Raw genomic sequence first — 15,178 nt, 5'->3', positions numbered from 1 at the left:
ACTGTCACCTTTTGGGGTCAATTAATAAATTGACACTTGTGATTTATTAAATTTATTTTAGCATTACTCATTATTTAAGAAAATTTGTATTTATACAATGATATGAATACTTGTTATGTAAGTAAATTTGAACAAGGTTAATGTGTAGTTATGGATGGATATTTGTATGCATGTGTTTTAATGTTTATTTATTTTTTTAAAGTTAGTGATAGCATTTTAATTCAAAAACATAATACATTTATATATACCAACTGTTTATTTAGGAAAACTTTAACAATGTACACATATGAATGTATTTTTTCACAAATATAAAGAAATTCACATGAACAACTGATTGTGTGTCTTTTAGTGATATATTTTAAAATATTAATTATGAGATTAAAAAAAAAAAGGAATCATTTTTTATATGTAATGTAAACAAGCAAAATATCTAAAAAATAAAATTATTTTTTAAATTAATGTACTACATAGCATGTATATAGAAAAATAAAATATATATGTATCAAAATGTTATCGGATGGTATTAGAACACATTTGTGTAGTTGGTCTGTTAGGGTTCAGATTAGACGAATTGGCGAATCGAGAGATATTCCAGCGTTAATATATATATAGAGATACCGTCCGGACCAAAAGTAGATTATTCAAAATCTGTTTTCGAGTTATTAGAAAAATTGCATGTTTTAAAAAAAAAAACTTGTCAACCGTTTTTTAGTATATGCAGTATTATTCAGTTTTTCATTATTTTTACTAGAAAACATAAGTAAGAAAGTATGCTAACCTACACTGAGTAAATGAGCAAAATCATTTTTCTTTTAAAATTCCAATAATTTATATTCGTCAATGATTTTCGGAAGTGGGTCATAAATGGGACCTATGAGCAATTATGAACCAATCACCATGGGATTAGGCCGTGTGATATATTTCCTCACGAAACTTATTTTTGTTAAATTGTATTTGGATTCCAGCATTCTTAAAAGATTTATGCCCGTTAAAGTGATTTCAGGAGCTATGACTAATTATAGACCGATCATCATAAAATTAGGTGACATTATTTCCGAATATATACAACTTATTTGGAGCGAAATTTATGTAGATACCTATATAAAATAAACACTTATGAACGATAAAGTCCTATTTCAGGAGGAGATTTTTATGTGGGCTATGTGAAATAATGGGCTAGGTGAATAATGTGCCAAATTTGGTAGAATTATCTTTAAAATTACGTCCTGTACTTTGGGCACAAGGTTTACATGGACAGCCATCCATCCAGAAGGACGGATATCGTTTAATCGACTCAGAAAGCGATTATTGTGTATTTTGTTAATTTCTTTGTTTCTAAAAATTTAGCTTGAATATTACGTTTAACTTACAGTGATACAATATAACAATACAACGTACCTATGTTGTGACTTGCTGAATTTTATGTATTTAAATCTATGTATTACATACCTCTTCCAATATTGCAATGGTTTGACGACAATCAGGCATACGGGATGCAAATGTTGACGTCGTTGGCGAATTGTAATCATCTCGAGTTTCTTCGACAAACTCAGCAATACCAATCAGTGCGGGCGGCATTTTTAACTAGCGAACTCAAGGCACTGCAAAGAGTGCCACAGTAGGGAGTCCGAAACAATAAAAGAAATAGTTTAAAACTTTTCCGAAATTGTCCGATTATATCGAGTGTGACGACGTTAAAATAAGTTGAATAGATGACACACAAAAAACAGCTGTGTAGCACAAGGGCTTTGATTTGTTTGCAACGCACTCACGCACTATTTATGACGAAAAAGGTTTGCAATGCAAGAACAAAAATAAAGAAAAACACATTACAACAATATGTCGTATGAGTGAGTGGTATTATGAGGTTCTTGCAATTACACAACTTGTGATTTACAACAACAACAAAAAACACACACTAAAAATAAAAATATATTTTAATGTTTTCTTTTTAGCGATGTACGAAAACACTAACAACAATAACCACGAAGGCGACGACGTCAACGACACAATGTGTCAGACTTAAAAAAATTGTTGTATTTGTTTGTTTATCGGTATGAAGACTTGTTATTGTTGTCTTTAGTTTCTTCCTCTTCTTCTTTGTACATATTTTTTATTCCGTAGGATTACTTTTTTCCAAAATGCAAAAAGGCAACAACAACATTAAAAATAAAACTTCTTGAGAATTATTCAATTGTTTATTCTTACTGTAACTGCAAGAAAATGATTCAGTTTTTATTTCTTGATTTGTTCACTTTATTCTTTAGCTTTAAGTTTTTGCTGTATTTGTTTTGTTAAATTAATAAAAAAAAATATTTTTATTTCTCCGGCAGCACAATGATAAATTTTATCAAAAAGTAATTATTTGTTTAATGTCTAAAATTTGTTATTTAATTTTTAGCATTGTTTTCTTGAGTATTTTTTATTTTATTTTTTAACCTATTGTGATGTATATGATTACTTTTTTATATTTACTAGATCCTTTCTGGTAATTTAAAGAACGCAATTTAAAGGCAATAAAAGTAATAGAGAAGACAACAAGATTTATGTATTTTTTAGATTTGATGACTACTGCCGCTGCCACTCACTACTACTGTTTGTTGTAAAATTGTTTCTATTACTGCTGTTGTTGTCGTTGTTGTAGTAGTTGTAGCAACACCCATTTTTCGCCACTTGAAACCTTTTTTATTTAAATATGAAATACGTAAAGAGCTTTTCCTCTCACATATATGTACTTAATTTATTTATTTTTATTTAACTGCCTTTTTTGTCATTTCACTTATTTTTATTTATTTTCGAATTTCTTAATTTATTGTGCACTTTTTTCTTCAACCTTTTTCAATCATCTACAATTCTTTTCTTGTACTTCTGCACTTCCACTTAATTCGTTTTCACAGCACTTTCATTTGATTATTCTTTTTTCATCAATAACTTATTTATATTCATTCGTTTTTCTTTAGTAATTCATTTTATATTTCATTGCATTTTAGTAAAAATTTCATATTTTTCACTTGAGATGTTTTCACATAAAATATTTTTTTGCTCGTATTACTGATGGTGTTGCGCACAAAGACAATAAATAAAAAGTATAAAGATATGTCAATATTAATTCATTCAGAAGCCACTAGTTGGCGCTGCAGTCATCATCAGCGCTGTCAAATTGTCGATTTTAAAAATCACTAAAATGGAGAAAAAACGCTTATTTTTCAAAATCAAATTATGTTCAAAATCAAAAAATGTTTCATTTCAAATTTTTACAATAATTTTGTATGTAATTATTAAGGTATCAATTTATAATCGTATCATATAATTAAATTTTAGACAACTTAATCGATTATTCGACTTTTAGATCTTTATATATATGGAGTTTGACTTTCGAAACAACTCTCTCATTGTTTCGAATGTCAAACTCCATATCAAGACGTATTTAATAAGGTGATAGCCAAGGTTCATTTAATAAGGTGTCATCGGGAGCACAACTGATTATAAAAATAGCACTCGATAATGTCAAACTACTCATATAAAAAAATATTCGCCGGTACGCATTTATGTCAAACTTCATATAAAAAAAATAGTGAATTCGCCTGTATTTATTTCAATTTGCCACTGATCTCACCTAGTTACCCTAGGTCAAAGTAAATTAATAAAGTAGCGACAGTACTACAACAAATACAACATTTACAAAAACCACAAGCAATTTTGTTTTTGGTTTAAGGTCTGAGCTGTCAAAGTTGCCTGTTGTTGTTTTTGCTTTTGGGCTTGTTGTATTTTTCGCCACAACAACCACAAGTGAATTGACAGTTCAGACCAAAGTAAAAAAAACTACTGAGTCTACTTTATTAATTTACTTTGATTAGAAGCATAAAAACGTTAATATTTTTGCCTGCTCTCTCTTAGTTTAAGAGTTATATGAATTTAAAGTCAATACATATAATAGTACATTTCTCATATATTTGGAAAACAAACTGATCGTTATGGGTATCATTGAATAGTGCTTCACAATACCTTTAATATGATATACAGTTAATTAATATTGTGAAGCAAAAATTCCTTTTTGATTTCATATGACAGTACTTCAGAAAATTTTGATATGCAAAAAAAGCGATTTTAGCGAAGCCGGTGTTCGATTCACCCCAGAGTTAAAAGTCCCTTCACCCGGCCGAAGGCCGGCAATACAGAAAATGTGAATATTAACAGAAAAAAAATTATGAAAATATAAACTGTTACGGGGATCTTGATTTGTTCCAATAAATTTAATATGAATGGATTAATCGTATCGAATCATAGAAAGAAGAAATTTTACATTAATGACAACTTAACTGACAGCTTATTGCTTAGCAATTTGCGGTCTACGTTCGCAAATTTCATTGACGCAATCAAATTTTACAATTGCACCAATAAATATTGCTACGTGGAGACTTAGGTTCAAGGCGTATTTAACAAGGTGACAGCATTGGCGAATTGAAATAAATATAGGCAAATTCACTATTTTTTTTATATGGAGTTTGACATAAATGCGTACATGCGAATATTTTTTATATGTGTTGTTTGACATTATCGCGAGCTATTTCTATAATCAGCTGTGCTGCCGATAACACCTTATTAAATTGCACCTTGCTTAGGGTTAAATACGCCTTGGTGACAGCATTGGCGAATTGAAATAAATACAGGCGAATTCGCTCATTTTTTTATATGGAGATTGACATAAATGCGTGCCGTCGAATATTTTTTATAAGTGTAGTTTGACATTATCGCGTGCTATTTCTATAATCAGATGTGCTCCCGATGAACCTTATAAATGCATCTTGAATTCGACGCGTCATTGGAAAGATGATTTTCATTTTCGTCAACTTTGTACTCAAGGTGCATTTAAAGGTTAAATACGCCTTGGTACTGTTTCTGTATATTTCAATGTAATTTTTAAGTAGTAAAGTTGTGCGCCCGGCGAAAGGCCGCCAATACACGTAATTAGTTATTAACCGTAGAAACAAATTAAAACTGTGCTATAGAATTGGATTTATTCAGTATATGTAATAAACAAAAATGTCATAAACTTTTCATTCATTAATTTTTTCATTCATTAATTTTTTATAAATGAAGTTTGACATTCCCATCAATGAGAGTTGCATTAATTTTTTACCCCACTAAAAACTATTTTAAAAATCGCTTGATATTATATGAAAATATCTATGTTAACATCACCGGTTATGCCGCACTATCCAAAGCGAATTTAAAGAAGGTGACCTCAGAAGAATAGTCGTTTCTTCATATACTTGTTTAGATGTTTGAACTATCAATTCACATGTGTTTGTTGTGGCGAAAAATACAACAAACCCAAAATCAAAAACAACAAGAGGCAACTTTGAGATTTCTATTATCTTTTAACAAAAACAAAGTACCTGTTGTTTTTGTACCTCTTCAAGTTGTTGTTGTGCTGTCGTCACCGTCGATAAATTCGCTTTGGCACAATCCGACGAGTGAAAAGGAATCAACTTTTGCACATTTTGCGAAATATGGCTGGAAAAAGACAAGCTCAATCTGATCTAAATCACGATAATTGGGATCGCGAAGAAGAGCCAGAGGAACGTGGTACTTTTCGCACAGCAACTGATGATGAATTGAAGAATCGTGTAATTAAAAAGGCCAAACGAAAAATTGCGCCAGGCGCGGCCAGTGATGCAGCTGATGGTGGTTCCGGGACCAAAAGTGTATTCAGTGGTTTTTCTGGTTTTGGAAAAGCGACAGCTACTGCTGCAACAGCAGCCTCTTCACCGTTTTCATTTTTAAGTAAAATACCGGCAGTTGCAGCAGCAACATCATCGAATAATGTTAACAGTAGCACAGCAACAACTGGTGCTACACCAACATTTTCATTTGGTAGTGGTTCTGCAGCGGCTACTACAACAGCAAAAACTACGGAAGTTTCGAAACCGTCATCTTCGTTTTCATTTGGAAATGCTAGTGCAACATCTGCCGTTTCAGCTCCCAAAACATCAACTGTACCGGCCAGCGAAAAGTCACCATTCTCATTTAGTTCTTCATCGGAATATTATAAGAAACTAAGCAGTCTCAATCAGGCAGTAAGTGATTGGGTAAAAACTCACGTTGACAAAAATCCAGTATGTATTCTTTCCCCAATATTCAAAGATTATGAAAAATATTTAAAAGAAATTGAGGATGAAAGGAAGAAGGAAGAAACAAAAGACTCAACTGTAGCTAAAGATGCGACAGAAAAGCCACCTCAATCATCGTCATCAGCAGGAATGGGATCCTTTAAATTTTCGAGCAGCAACAACGCGGCAGCTACGCCACTAACGACTGAAACAGTGGCAAAAACAAACGGCTTCAGTTTCGGTCTTAAGAAACCAGAGGAAACATCACCGGCTAAGCCCGCTACAACATCCAGCTTCAGTTTTGGTTTAAAACCATCCAGCTCTGAATCATCCACCACAACAGCGACATCCAGTTCAACCACGGCACCCTCGTCGGGTTTTTCGTTTGGTAATCTATCAAGTAATACTAATCAAACTGACACTCCTCCAAAGCCATTCTCCTTTACTCCCGGTGCCACGCCATTTTCATTTGGCAATATAAAACCTCCAACTGTAGCATCAACTGCCACTGGTGCCACAAATGAAGATGAAGATGAGGAACCACCTAAAAATGAATTCAAGCAAGTGGTGGAAGATGATGCTGTATACTCGAAGAAATGCAAAGTTTTTGTCAAGAAAGATGGAAATTTCGTTGATAAAGGTGTGGGCACATTATATTTAAAGCCGGTGGAATCCTCGGGTAAAACTCAACTGATTGTACGTGCTGATACAAATTTGGGCAACATTTTAGTGAATTTAATTTTAAATTCAGCTGTTCCTGCGCAACGCATGGGCAAGAACAATGTCATGATGGTTTGTCTACCAACTCCGGATGTAGAGAAACCAACATCAATGTTACTACGTGTTAAAACTGGCGAGGAAGCTGATGAACTTTTGGAAAACATTGAGAAATATAAAAAGTAAATCGTGTTTGTGTTTGTTTTATTTCTTGTACTTTATGTTCAACAGTAGTATTAGTTAAAATAAAGAGAAAATAATTTTTAAAAATAATTGTACATTTGGTTTGCCTTTATGAGTTTATTAATTTTTCTGGTGATTTTTAAAATCAAACAATTATGGGACACAATATTACAGAGAAATGAGGATTTTTTTTATAAATATGATGTTTCATATTGTTACGTTTTAACCTTTTCAAAACGTTGGTTTATTTTCTTTAAATAAACCGGATACTTTTGATTGCAAATAAAAGCCGTTTAGTAGTTTAAAAATTGTAACAACTCTTTATTTATTTAAAATGTACAACAACCACAGAATTAAATAGTCACTCAATATTTTTTATACACGTTTATAAATTCGCAGAAATACAGACACACTTTATAATGTACACGAATTCACTTGAAAAACACAACACACTTTAAGGCACTCAGTTGATGTTTATTCGAAAAGCGTCTCTGATAAACTCACTCACTACTGCAACCTCTGCCACTATTTATAACACTGCCATCTGCACTCTAGATTGCTCTTTAACTGTCTAGAGCTTTCTAATACATGCGCCATCTGTGGTGTACTTTGATCAATGGTGAACTGAAAGCTTTTATTCAATGTTAATAATGCCCACAGATATGTTTAAGTTTGAGCACTGCTATTTGAAAGCATTATGTAACTTTAAATCAGCCGTTAAAATCGTTATATTTGAAATCAAATACAATTTCGTAACAATATACTACTGATGAAGAATATGTAATATCGAAAGTATTCAAAACTAAATGCAAACAATTACTGACAGTATAACTTAGTTAAGGGTAAGTTTAAATATATAATTTAAAATAATCAATAATAGAAAATTAATACAAGTAAGAAAGTATGGTCGGTCAAGCCCGACCATATAATACCCTACACTAAGTAAAAGAGCAAAAAAAAATTTTCTTTTAAAATTTCAATAATTTATATTTTTGAGTGATTTTCGGAAGTGGGCCTTATATGGGGGCTATGACCAATTATGGACCGATCACCATGAAATTAGGTCGTATGATTTATGTCTATATTAAAGTTAACTATGTTTAATTTTGTGTGTTTACCAACATTTTTAAGCGATTTATGCACCTTAAAGTTATTTTCGGAAGCGGGTCTATATGGGAGCTATGAATAATTATGGACCGATCGTAACAAAATTTGGTGACATGAATTTTGTGTATATAAAACTTATTTGGAGCGGAATTTGTGGAGATACATATATAAATTAAACATTTATGACCGATAAAGTCCAATTTCGGGAGGACATTTGTATGGGGGCTAGGTGAAATAATGGAAATAATCCACCAGTTTCAATAGGCTTGGTCCTTGAGCCGTAAAAATAATATGTGTCAAATTTCATCGAAATATCTTCAAAATTGCGACCTGTACTCTGCGCACAAGGTTTACATGGACAGCCAGCCAGCCAGCCGACCAGACGGACGGACATCGTTTAATCGACTCAGAAAGTGATTCTAAGTCGATCGGTATACTTTAAGGTGGGTGTTAGACTAATATTTTTGGGCGTTACAAACATCTGCACAAACGCATAATAACCTCCCCACTATGGTTTTGTAGGGTTTATATACCCATTAACCGCCTTTTATTTCCTAAATGATATGGCGCTAAACATATTACAGGCGGGTTACTCCCTAATTCGATACGAAATGAAATCTTTTCGAATTACAATGTATTTGGCACACATTTTCGTATTCGGATTGAGTTACGCAGTAACCCCCAGGATATCTGGTAGGTATATTCGTATATATGTATACTAACAGTAAAGCTGCAATCAAATCCATGATTGGTGTTTATACAACTTGGGCTGACTCAGCACGACTTCTGCGGAGTTGTAAAAATGAGGAGTCCAGATCCTTTAGCAATTTCTCCGAATTATCTGGGAAGCACGCCTTTTTAGGAAAAGCAGATGGTTAATAAGACCCAGCATGCAAATGTTAACTCTACTCTCACTTAACTCTTCTCTCTTTTATTTTCTCTTCTAAAGGGAACAATCAATGGACCCACTTGAGCTGTACACAAGACGAAAGGCTTTGGACGGCTATTTGTGAACCTAACCTTATTTAGAAATTGGTTAGGTTGCTAATAAATGAATTAAAGAAATAAAATTTATACAATATAAAGTAATGCATTTTATTTTATACCAATATCTTTCCAAAGTAGGGTGCTACGGTTAATTGATTACGCTGTTTCAAAACGAGACACTTTCGAAATACAATTTCTAAAGCATAAAAATTTGAACGAATTTCTTTTCGAAAGGAATTACATAATAACCCCCAGGTAATTGCGTCCGTGAATCAATTAAGAGAGCATCGAAAAATGTAACTCAATTTAAATCAGAATTAAAACAACAATGATCTGAACAATGTTGATTTTGCATCAAATGAATAACAATGATTTTATATTTTTTGTTTTATTTTTATTACCCAGCACATTAACTAATCTACTCTTACAAAAAAAAAACAGATAAGAAACTGTAGATAAAAAATAATTAAATTAATACAATTGGGATTTAGATTATATTGTAAATTCCCGAAAAGGCTTAAAATATTCTTTAGATTTGATTTTTCTAAAAAAATAAAGCCTTTCATTTTGGAATTATAGTGGTTAAAGCCAGATATTTTCAACTCCAGGGATATCCCGTATCCTTTAAAATGTTTTTATATGTTTTATTCTTAACTAACTAAATTATTTACTGAATAATAAACAAAACATTTTATTGTGAAGTTACTTAAAGAAATAATAATTATTATACTCGTATAAGTAGATACATACATTATTTATAAATGCAAATATAAAATAAAATACTTATGTATAGAGCGTAGAAACAGATGTGAAATCATATACATGTTAAAGTAGATCGAATTATTTTTTTATCACCATTAGGATACCAATATCATCAGTTATATTTTCGATGTCATAGTAGACAGATTTCTCAATGGCCACCATGTCGCCGACACCAATTCGACTATCTTTGTCGTTGGCTGTTATACGAAAATTTCCCACCAGCGTAACGAAATGTAAATGGAAACGTTTGGCCTTCTTTTTGGGCTTTATTTGGCGCGGCTTGAATCGTAGGTAGCCCAAACTGGCCTTCTCGTCTGTATCGTAAAATGCATACTCGACACCTTGCAGTTCGGTAAAGGAGAGATTGGATGCGGCTGAAATTCGCATTTCCTTGAAAATCTCTTCATTTTCGCCATTACGTGCGACCGAGCTGTCCGATTCCGAAATGTTTTTCAACCAAGAAATTAATTCATAGTTTGAGTTGTTGTTGTTGGTGGAAGTGACACCAACATTATCGTAGCCACTTGGTTGCGCTGTCGATTTTATGCGGGCCACACGAACTTTAAACGGTTTTACTTTTTCTACTAAATCACGACTTGATGATGGCTGTGGTGTTGGTGGTGAGGTGTTGAGTGTAGAGCTAGTATTTCTCAATTGATCAAAGACATTGTTCAGATGATCAACTGGTGGTGGTGTATTCATTATTATACGACTACACTCAAAGTTATCATGCGGTTGGATATCTTCATTGTTGTTGTTGTTGTTTTTATTCTGCTTACGTTTTACTTTGGATTCTTTAACTTTGGTTGTCTTCTTTTTCGTCAAAATCTCTATATCTTGATGTAATGAAGTAATATATGGCTCGTTTTCCGGAACAGTTGGAAGTCGTGTTCGTCCTGGTTGCGAGGTTTTTGTAGATGGAATGGAGTCTTTATCTTTAACATTTTTCAGCTTATTCGCTTTGGAAAGTTCGCGTGATTTTTGCTTATCTTTTTGCTTTTTCTTCTCTATCATTTCCATACGTCTATTGAATGTTTGTTGAAACAGTAATTGGAATATGGGTATCGGATGTTTTAAAGGCACCTGACCACGCTTCGATCTACGAAGTGAGCCGTCTGTTGCATCCGCACTATTATCAGCCGATTCCTGTGAATCGCTCGTACTTTGTACTAAATTATTTGAGGGAATTTTACTTACATTATTGGGACGTCCTCGTCTTTTAGGGGCTGTTTGCAGAGGTTTCTTAAATATTTGGTCATCATCATTATCGGTGTGGCTGTTGTTGTTTGTAGTTAATTGTGGAGTCTGGTTGATGGTGTTTACTTGATCTGTTTGTAACGTGTTGTTAGTGTTAGAGTGAATGTTGTAATGGTTAGAACTGACACCCGAATCACTTTCAAATCCTGGCGGTGGTGGTGGTAGAGCTTCATTTGTAGTAGTATTAGAATTGTAAGAGTTTTCCTCTACGTCAACTGCTGTGGTCTGCTGATGTGATTGAGGTAATGATTTTCTGGGCGTAATATTTAAAGGAGGTGGTGGCGATACAACTTTCAGAGTTGTAATTTCATCGACATCTGATCTGGGAGGGGAGGGTACGTACGGTATACTTTTTTTCTTATTTCTAAAGCTCGAACGGTTCTTCTCCAATTCGGACTTTTCTGGGGAACTATTGGTTTCTTCGGTGTCCGAATTGCCCTGGGTGTAGAGTGAACGTTTGGATGTATTAATTCTATTTTTATTTTTTTTCTTTTGTGTCAACATTTTTGATACCTCCAAATATTGTTTCAATACATCTGGAATTGGCTTTTTATTGGATTTTGATGACCTTGACTTTTCTAAACTATTTCGTTTTTTTCGTTTGAAGGAAATACGATCCGTAGATTTTTCATCAATTAGAGATGAATCCTTGGATTTATTTTTAGTTTTTTGTCGATTATCCAACGAGTCACGAAATTCGTCGGGTGCTGGCAGGCATTCATCTATATCCTCTCCGATATTAGCTTGATCATTTAGTGAGTGTTGTTTGTCAGTAGCTTCGTCGAGGTTACGCTTTAGCAGTTCTATTTCAATTTGATCGTCTAATTCATTTTGCTTTTTAACAGCCTCCTCATGAGACCGTACAGACTTGCGGCCCGATATGGCAAAAACTCGACCCAAAGAATTGCGTTTGCGCAAATCGAGTATCTCATAGTTGCTCATTCGTGCCAATTCCTGAGCAAACTTTTCACCATTTAACGGTGTACCGGGTGCCCTATTAAGAGGTATATGTTTCCTCTTAACCGTACGTCTACTGATGTGAGCTTGCGGGTTTAGTTCCGTCTCCGTTTCGGTACTTAGTAGCTGAGAATTGTCCATTTGCAGTCTTCGTCGTGAAATAGAGCGCTTTCGCAAACGTTTCGTTCGCTTATTGGTTGCACTTGGTGCTAAATTTAATGGTGCCTGGCTATTGTTTTCTATAGTACGTGATACCGCAGCTTTGGGAGTCTCATCATCATCATCGGTTAAAATATCGGTTAGTTTTAGATTATCCTCGGCCAGTTGGTTGCATTGTTCCTCACTAGGTTCAGCTGTCTGCTCATTCTGTTTTGTCGATGCGTTTTTGGGATTCAGAGACTGTTTAGTTCTGGCTGTTATAATTGTATTGTTGCGGAGAATTTCTTTTTCACAGGTCCTGTTAAAGGTATGATTTACTGGTATAACAACCAGAGGCATTTCCCGATTATCTGACTGTATAATTATCGAATTTTCTCTTGCAGGTGGTACATCTTGTGTTTCTGGTATTTCGACATCTTGTGATGGAAATATAATTGACACATTGTTCCTTGGAGGAGTAGTTGGTACCTGTTGTTCTTGCTGTCTACGTGAACGACTTATTTCCAGCATTTTCGAACCTCTATGTGTTATGTTACAATTTGACTGATTTGGTCTACTGTCCATATATGACACGGAATTATTGAGATGTCGCGGTGATATGATATTTTGAGGGCTTTTGACTTTTATTGAACTCATGGAACGATTTAGGCTTCGTTCTGGTGTCTTCAATATTTTGCAGGGTGAATATTCTGTTTGTGATCTTAACAATCTGGAATGAGGTGGACTTTGTTTTGCAGTTCTATCTGGAGTTAAAATTACTTGTCCAAGAGTGTTTCCTTTTTCCACGGTGTATGTTCGTTTTAATGGTGACTTGGTGGCTTGTGAAGTTGCAATAGTTTGTGTGTCCTCTGATGTGCTTTTATTATTTTCCTTCTCTTGGCTTTGGATCTTTCTCATGGTATTTTCCAAAATACTTTCCATATAATGTTTAAGTTCTTCATCTTTACGTTGCAATGTTCGAATTAATGTATCGGCATGTTCACAGCATGACTCATTCGAACTGGGACCTTTGTCTGTTCCATTGGGTATTAAGTTTTCAACTCCGGGTGATTGGCTTGAGGATGGAGAAGAAGGTAGGTTTTCTGGTAGTGGCTGTGAAAGGGGAGTACTGCATATAGGGGGATCAAAGTTAGTATCCGAAACTGTACTTTCAAATTCTTGAAGTAAAGTACGTCTGCCAATCTTGGTTAGGCGCTTCAAGCTGTAACGTCGTAGTCTATCGCTAGGAGAAATACCGCCACTTTTACGTATGGATGACAAACGAGGACTTAGAGGTCGAGAAGGACTTAATGGTTTTATTGAACTTGGGGGCGGAGATAGACGGTGCGGCTTGTCTGGTGAATTGGGTGACATACCTTCACTAGGTAAAGGATGAACTTTTGAAACTTTGGACACATGTTCATTAGTCTCATTATTAGAGCCAGGTGCTGCTCCCACAGTCTCACCATGTAGTGAAGCTAATTCATTTTCTATCTCATCATTGCCAGCATTCTCTACATTTTTATCACATTCCTCTACATTTTCTATTTGTTTTTCATTATTTTTTTCGCAAGTTGCCAGCTGCTGCGATGGTGGTAGTTTTTCCAATTGTACATCTAGGCTCAAGCGTTGAGGTTCACAATTCATAAAAAGAAAATTTTGTCTTTGTACACCTCCTCGTCTCTTTTGAAGAAATTCCGCTAAGCGATGACCATCACTGTCATCATTGCTGAAAAATTCGCTTAAATCTAAGCTGGTGCTGGGCCGTGCCATTCTTGTTTTTTTTTTGGTTCAATTCAAAATCTATTATGAAAAATATTCTAAATATTTAATAATTCTTCATATTTTTTCTCCAAAACTCACAGTTTAAATAAAATACAAAAATTTTCACCACTTTATTGTTTTCAATAGCTAATTGGGTTGCGCGTCATTTCAGTGTCGTAAAAATACTGGGTACTTGAGTGACATGGTTGTATTTCTTAGCAGGGTTGTATTTTTTAGTGCAAGGTTGCCAGCTCTTCAGTGAAGAAAATATCTAGATTGGCAATTAAAAAAACATCTACAAATGGTTAAAACCCGAAATAACTGAAAATAGAATTTTCGTAGAAAATTAAACATATTTTTAAATCAGAAAAAAATCAATACTTTTTTCATTTTCAAATAATTTTTTACTTGAGTATTATGCATTTGCCAACAAAGTGTTTGTCAATTATTTCTAGGCACTCATAAATAAAGTATAATCCATCCAAGTGCCACAGAAATGTAAACTAAAACTTTCAAATTCACTAGTGTTTTACGCCTTGGTCAGAAGAATTGTTCAGAAAACTATGTCTGACTTCAAATGTTAATTTTGTTAATGTTAATTATACATAGAGACGAGACACTCCAAATTGTCAAACAAAAATACAACAAATAATATTTCTGATACAACAACAAAATACATTGACTAGCATATATTTTGTTGTTGCAAGAGATAGGTTTTTGACAACAGACTTAGGTTTTTGACAATTCCGTCTCGTCTCTATGTTACCCTATGGCCATAGCCATAACCGTAGATATCAATTGAATTTTGGTTTTCTGCCATAACCATAAACAGCTGATTGATAAATTAACGTATTTTTTTGTATTTTTATCATTTGACTTTTATTTTTCATAGTTGCTGAATTGTTTGGTGAGTTATAATTTATATTTTTCATTTGTTTCTTTTCATAATTCAAAATTAACAAATGAAAACATCAAAAACAGCTGTTTATGGTTATGGCACCACAAATCGAGTATTGTAAAAAATGCTTATGTTATGTATACGGCTATGGCTATATCCCCCTGTCTATACCTGATAAATTTGTATCATGATAAACGTCAAAATGGTTGTCAAGATACAAAAATTTTCAGGTATAGCCACCATTTATTAGTATTATTGCTTCGTTATGACAAAATTGTTAGTGCTTTTGCTCAGA

At 33.7% G+C, this 15,178-nt stretch overlaps 3 protein-coding genes across 4 annotated transcripts in view; 1 reads left to right on the top strand and 2 right to left on the bottom strand.

Moving 5' to 3' along the window:
- The window catches only part of Asap (ArfGAP domain of ASAP), a 70,851-nt gene extending 67,773 nt beyond the window's left edge, over positions 1-3,078 (bottom strand). The window contains exon 1 of one of the 2 annotated variants that reach the window (XM_065511260.1): positions 1,450-3,078. In XM_065511260.1, coding sequence (XP_065367332.1) covers positions 1,450-1,578 — 129 coding nt within the window. In that variant the 5' untranslated portion in view covers positions 1,579-3,078. The remainder of the gene's footprint in view (positions 1-1,449) is intronic. The other variant, XM_065511261.1, reaches the window with a different exon arrangement.
- A 2,375-nt stretch (positions 3,079-5,453) lies between these two features.
- Positions 5,454-7,103, top strand: Nup50 (nuclear pore complex protein Nup50). The gene has a single exon (XM_065512051.1). It carries the CDS (start codon positions 5,514-5,516, stop codon positions 7,014-7,016), a length of 1,503 nt encoding a protein of 500 aa, XP_065368123.1. The 5' UTR covers positions 5,454-5,513; the 3' UTR covers positions 7,017-7,103.
- Positions 7,104-9,448: 2,345 nt separating this feature from the next.
- On the bottom strand, positions 9,449-14,025 carry Cenp-C (Centromeric protein-C). The gene has a single exon (XM_065513141.1). It carries the CDS (start codon positions 13,992-13,994, stop codon positions 9,948-9,950), a length of 4,047 nt encoding a protein of 1,348 aa, XP_065369213.1. The 5' UTR covers positions 13,995-14,025; the 3' UTR covers positions 9,449-9,947.
- Between the last annotated feature and the right edge of the window lie 1,153 nt (positions 14,026-15,178).

The sequence above is a fragment of the Calliphora vicina genome, chromosome 5 (assembly GCF_958450345.1).
Source record: "Calliphora vicina chromosome 5, idCalVici1.1, whole genome shotgun sequence".
In the NCBI taxonomy this organism is placed as follows: domain Eukaryota; kingdom Metazoa; phylum Arthropoda; class Insecta; order Diptera; family Calliphoridae; genus Calliphora; species Calliphora vicina.
The sequence above is the reverse complement of the archived record's forward strand: the minus strand, read 5'-3'. Positions and strand labels throughout refer to the sequence as shown.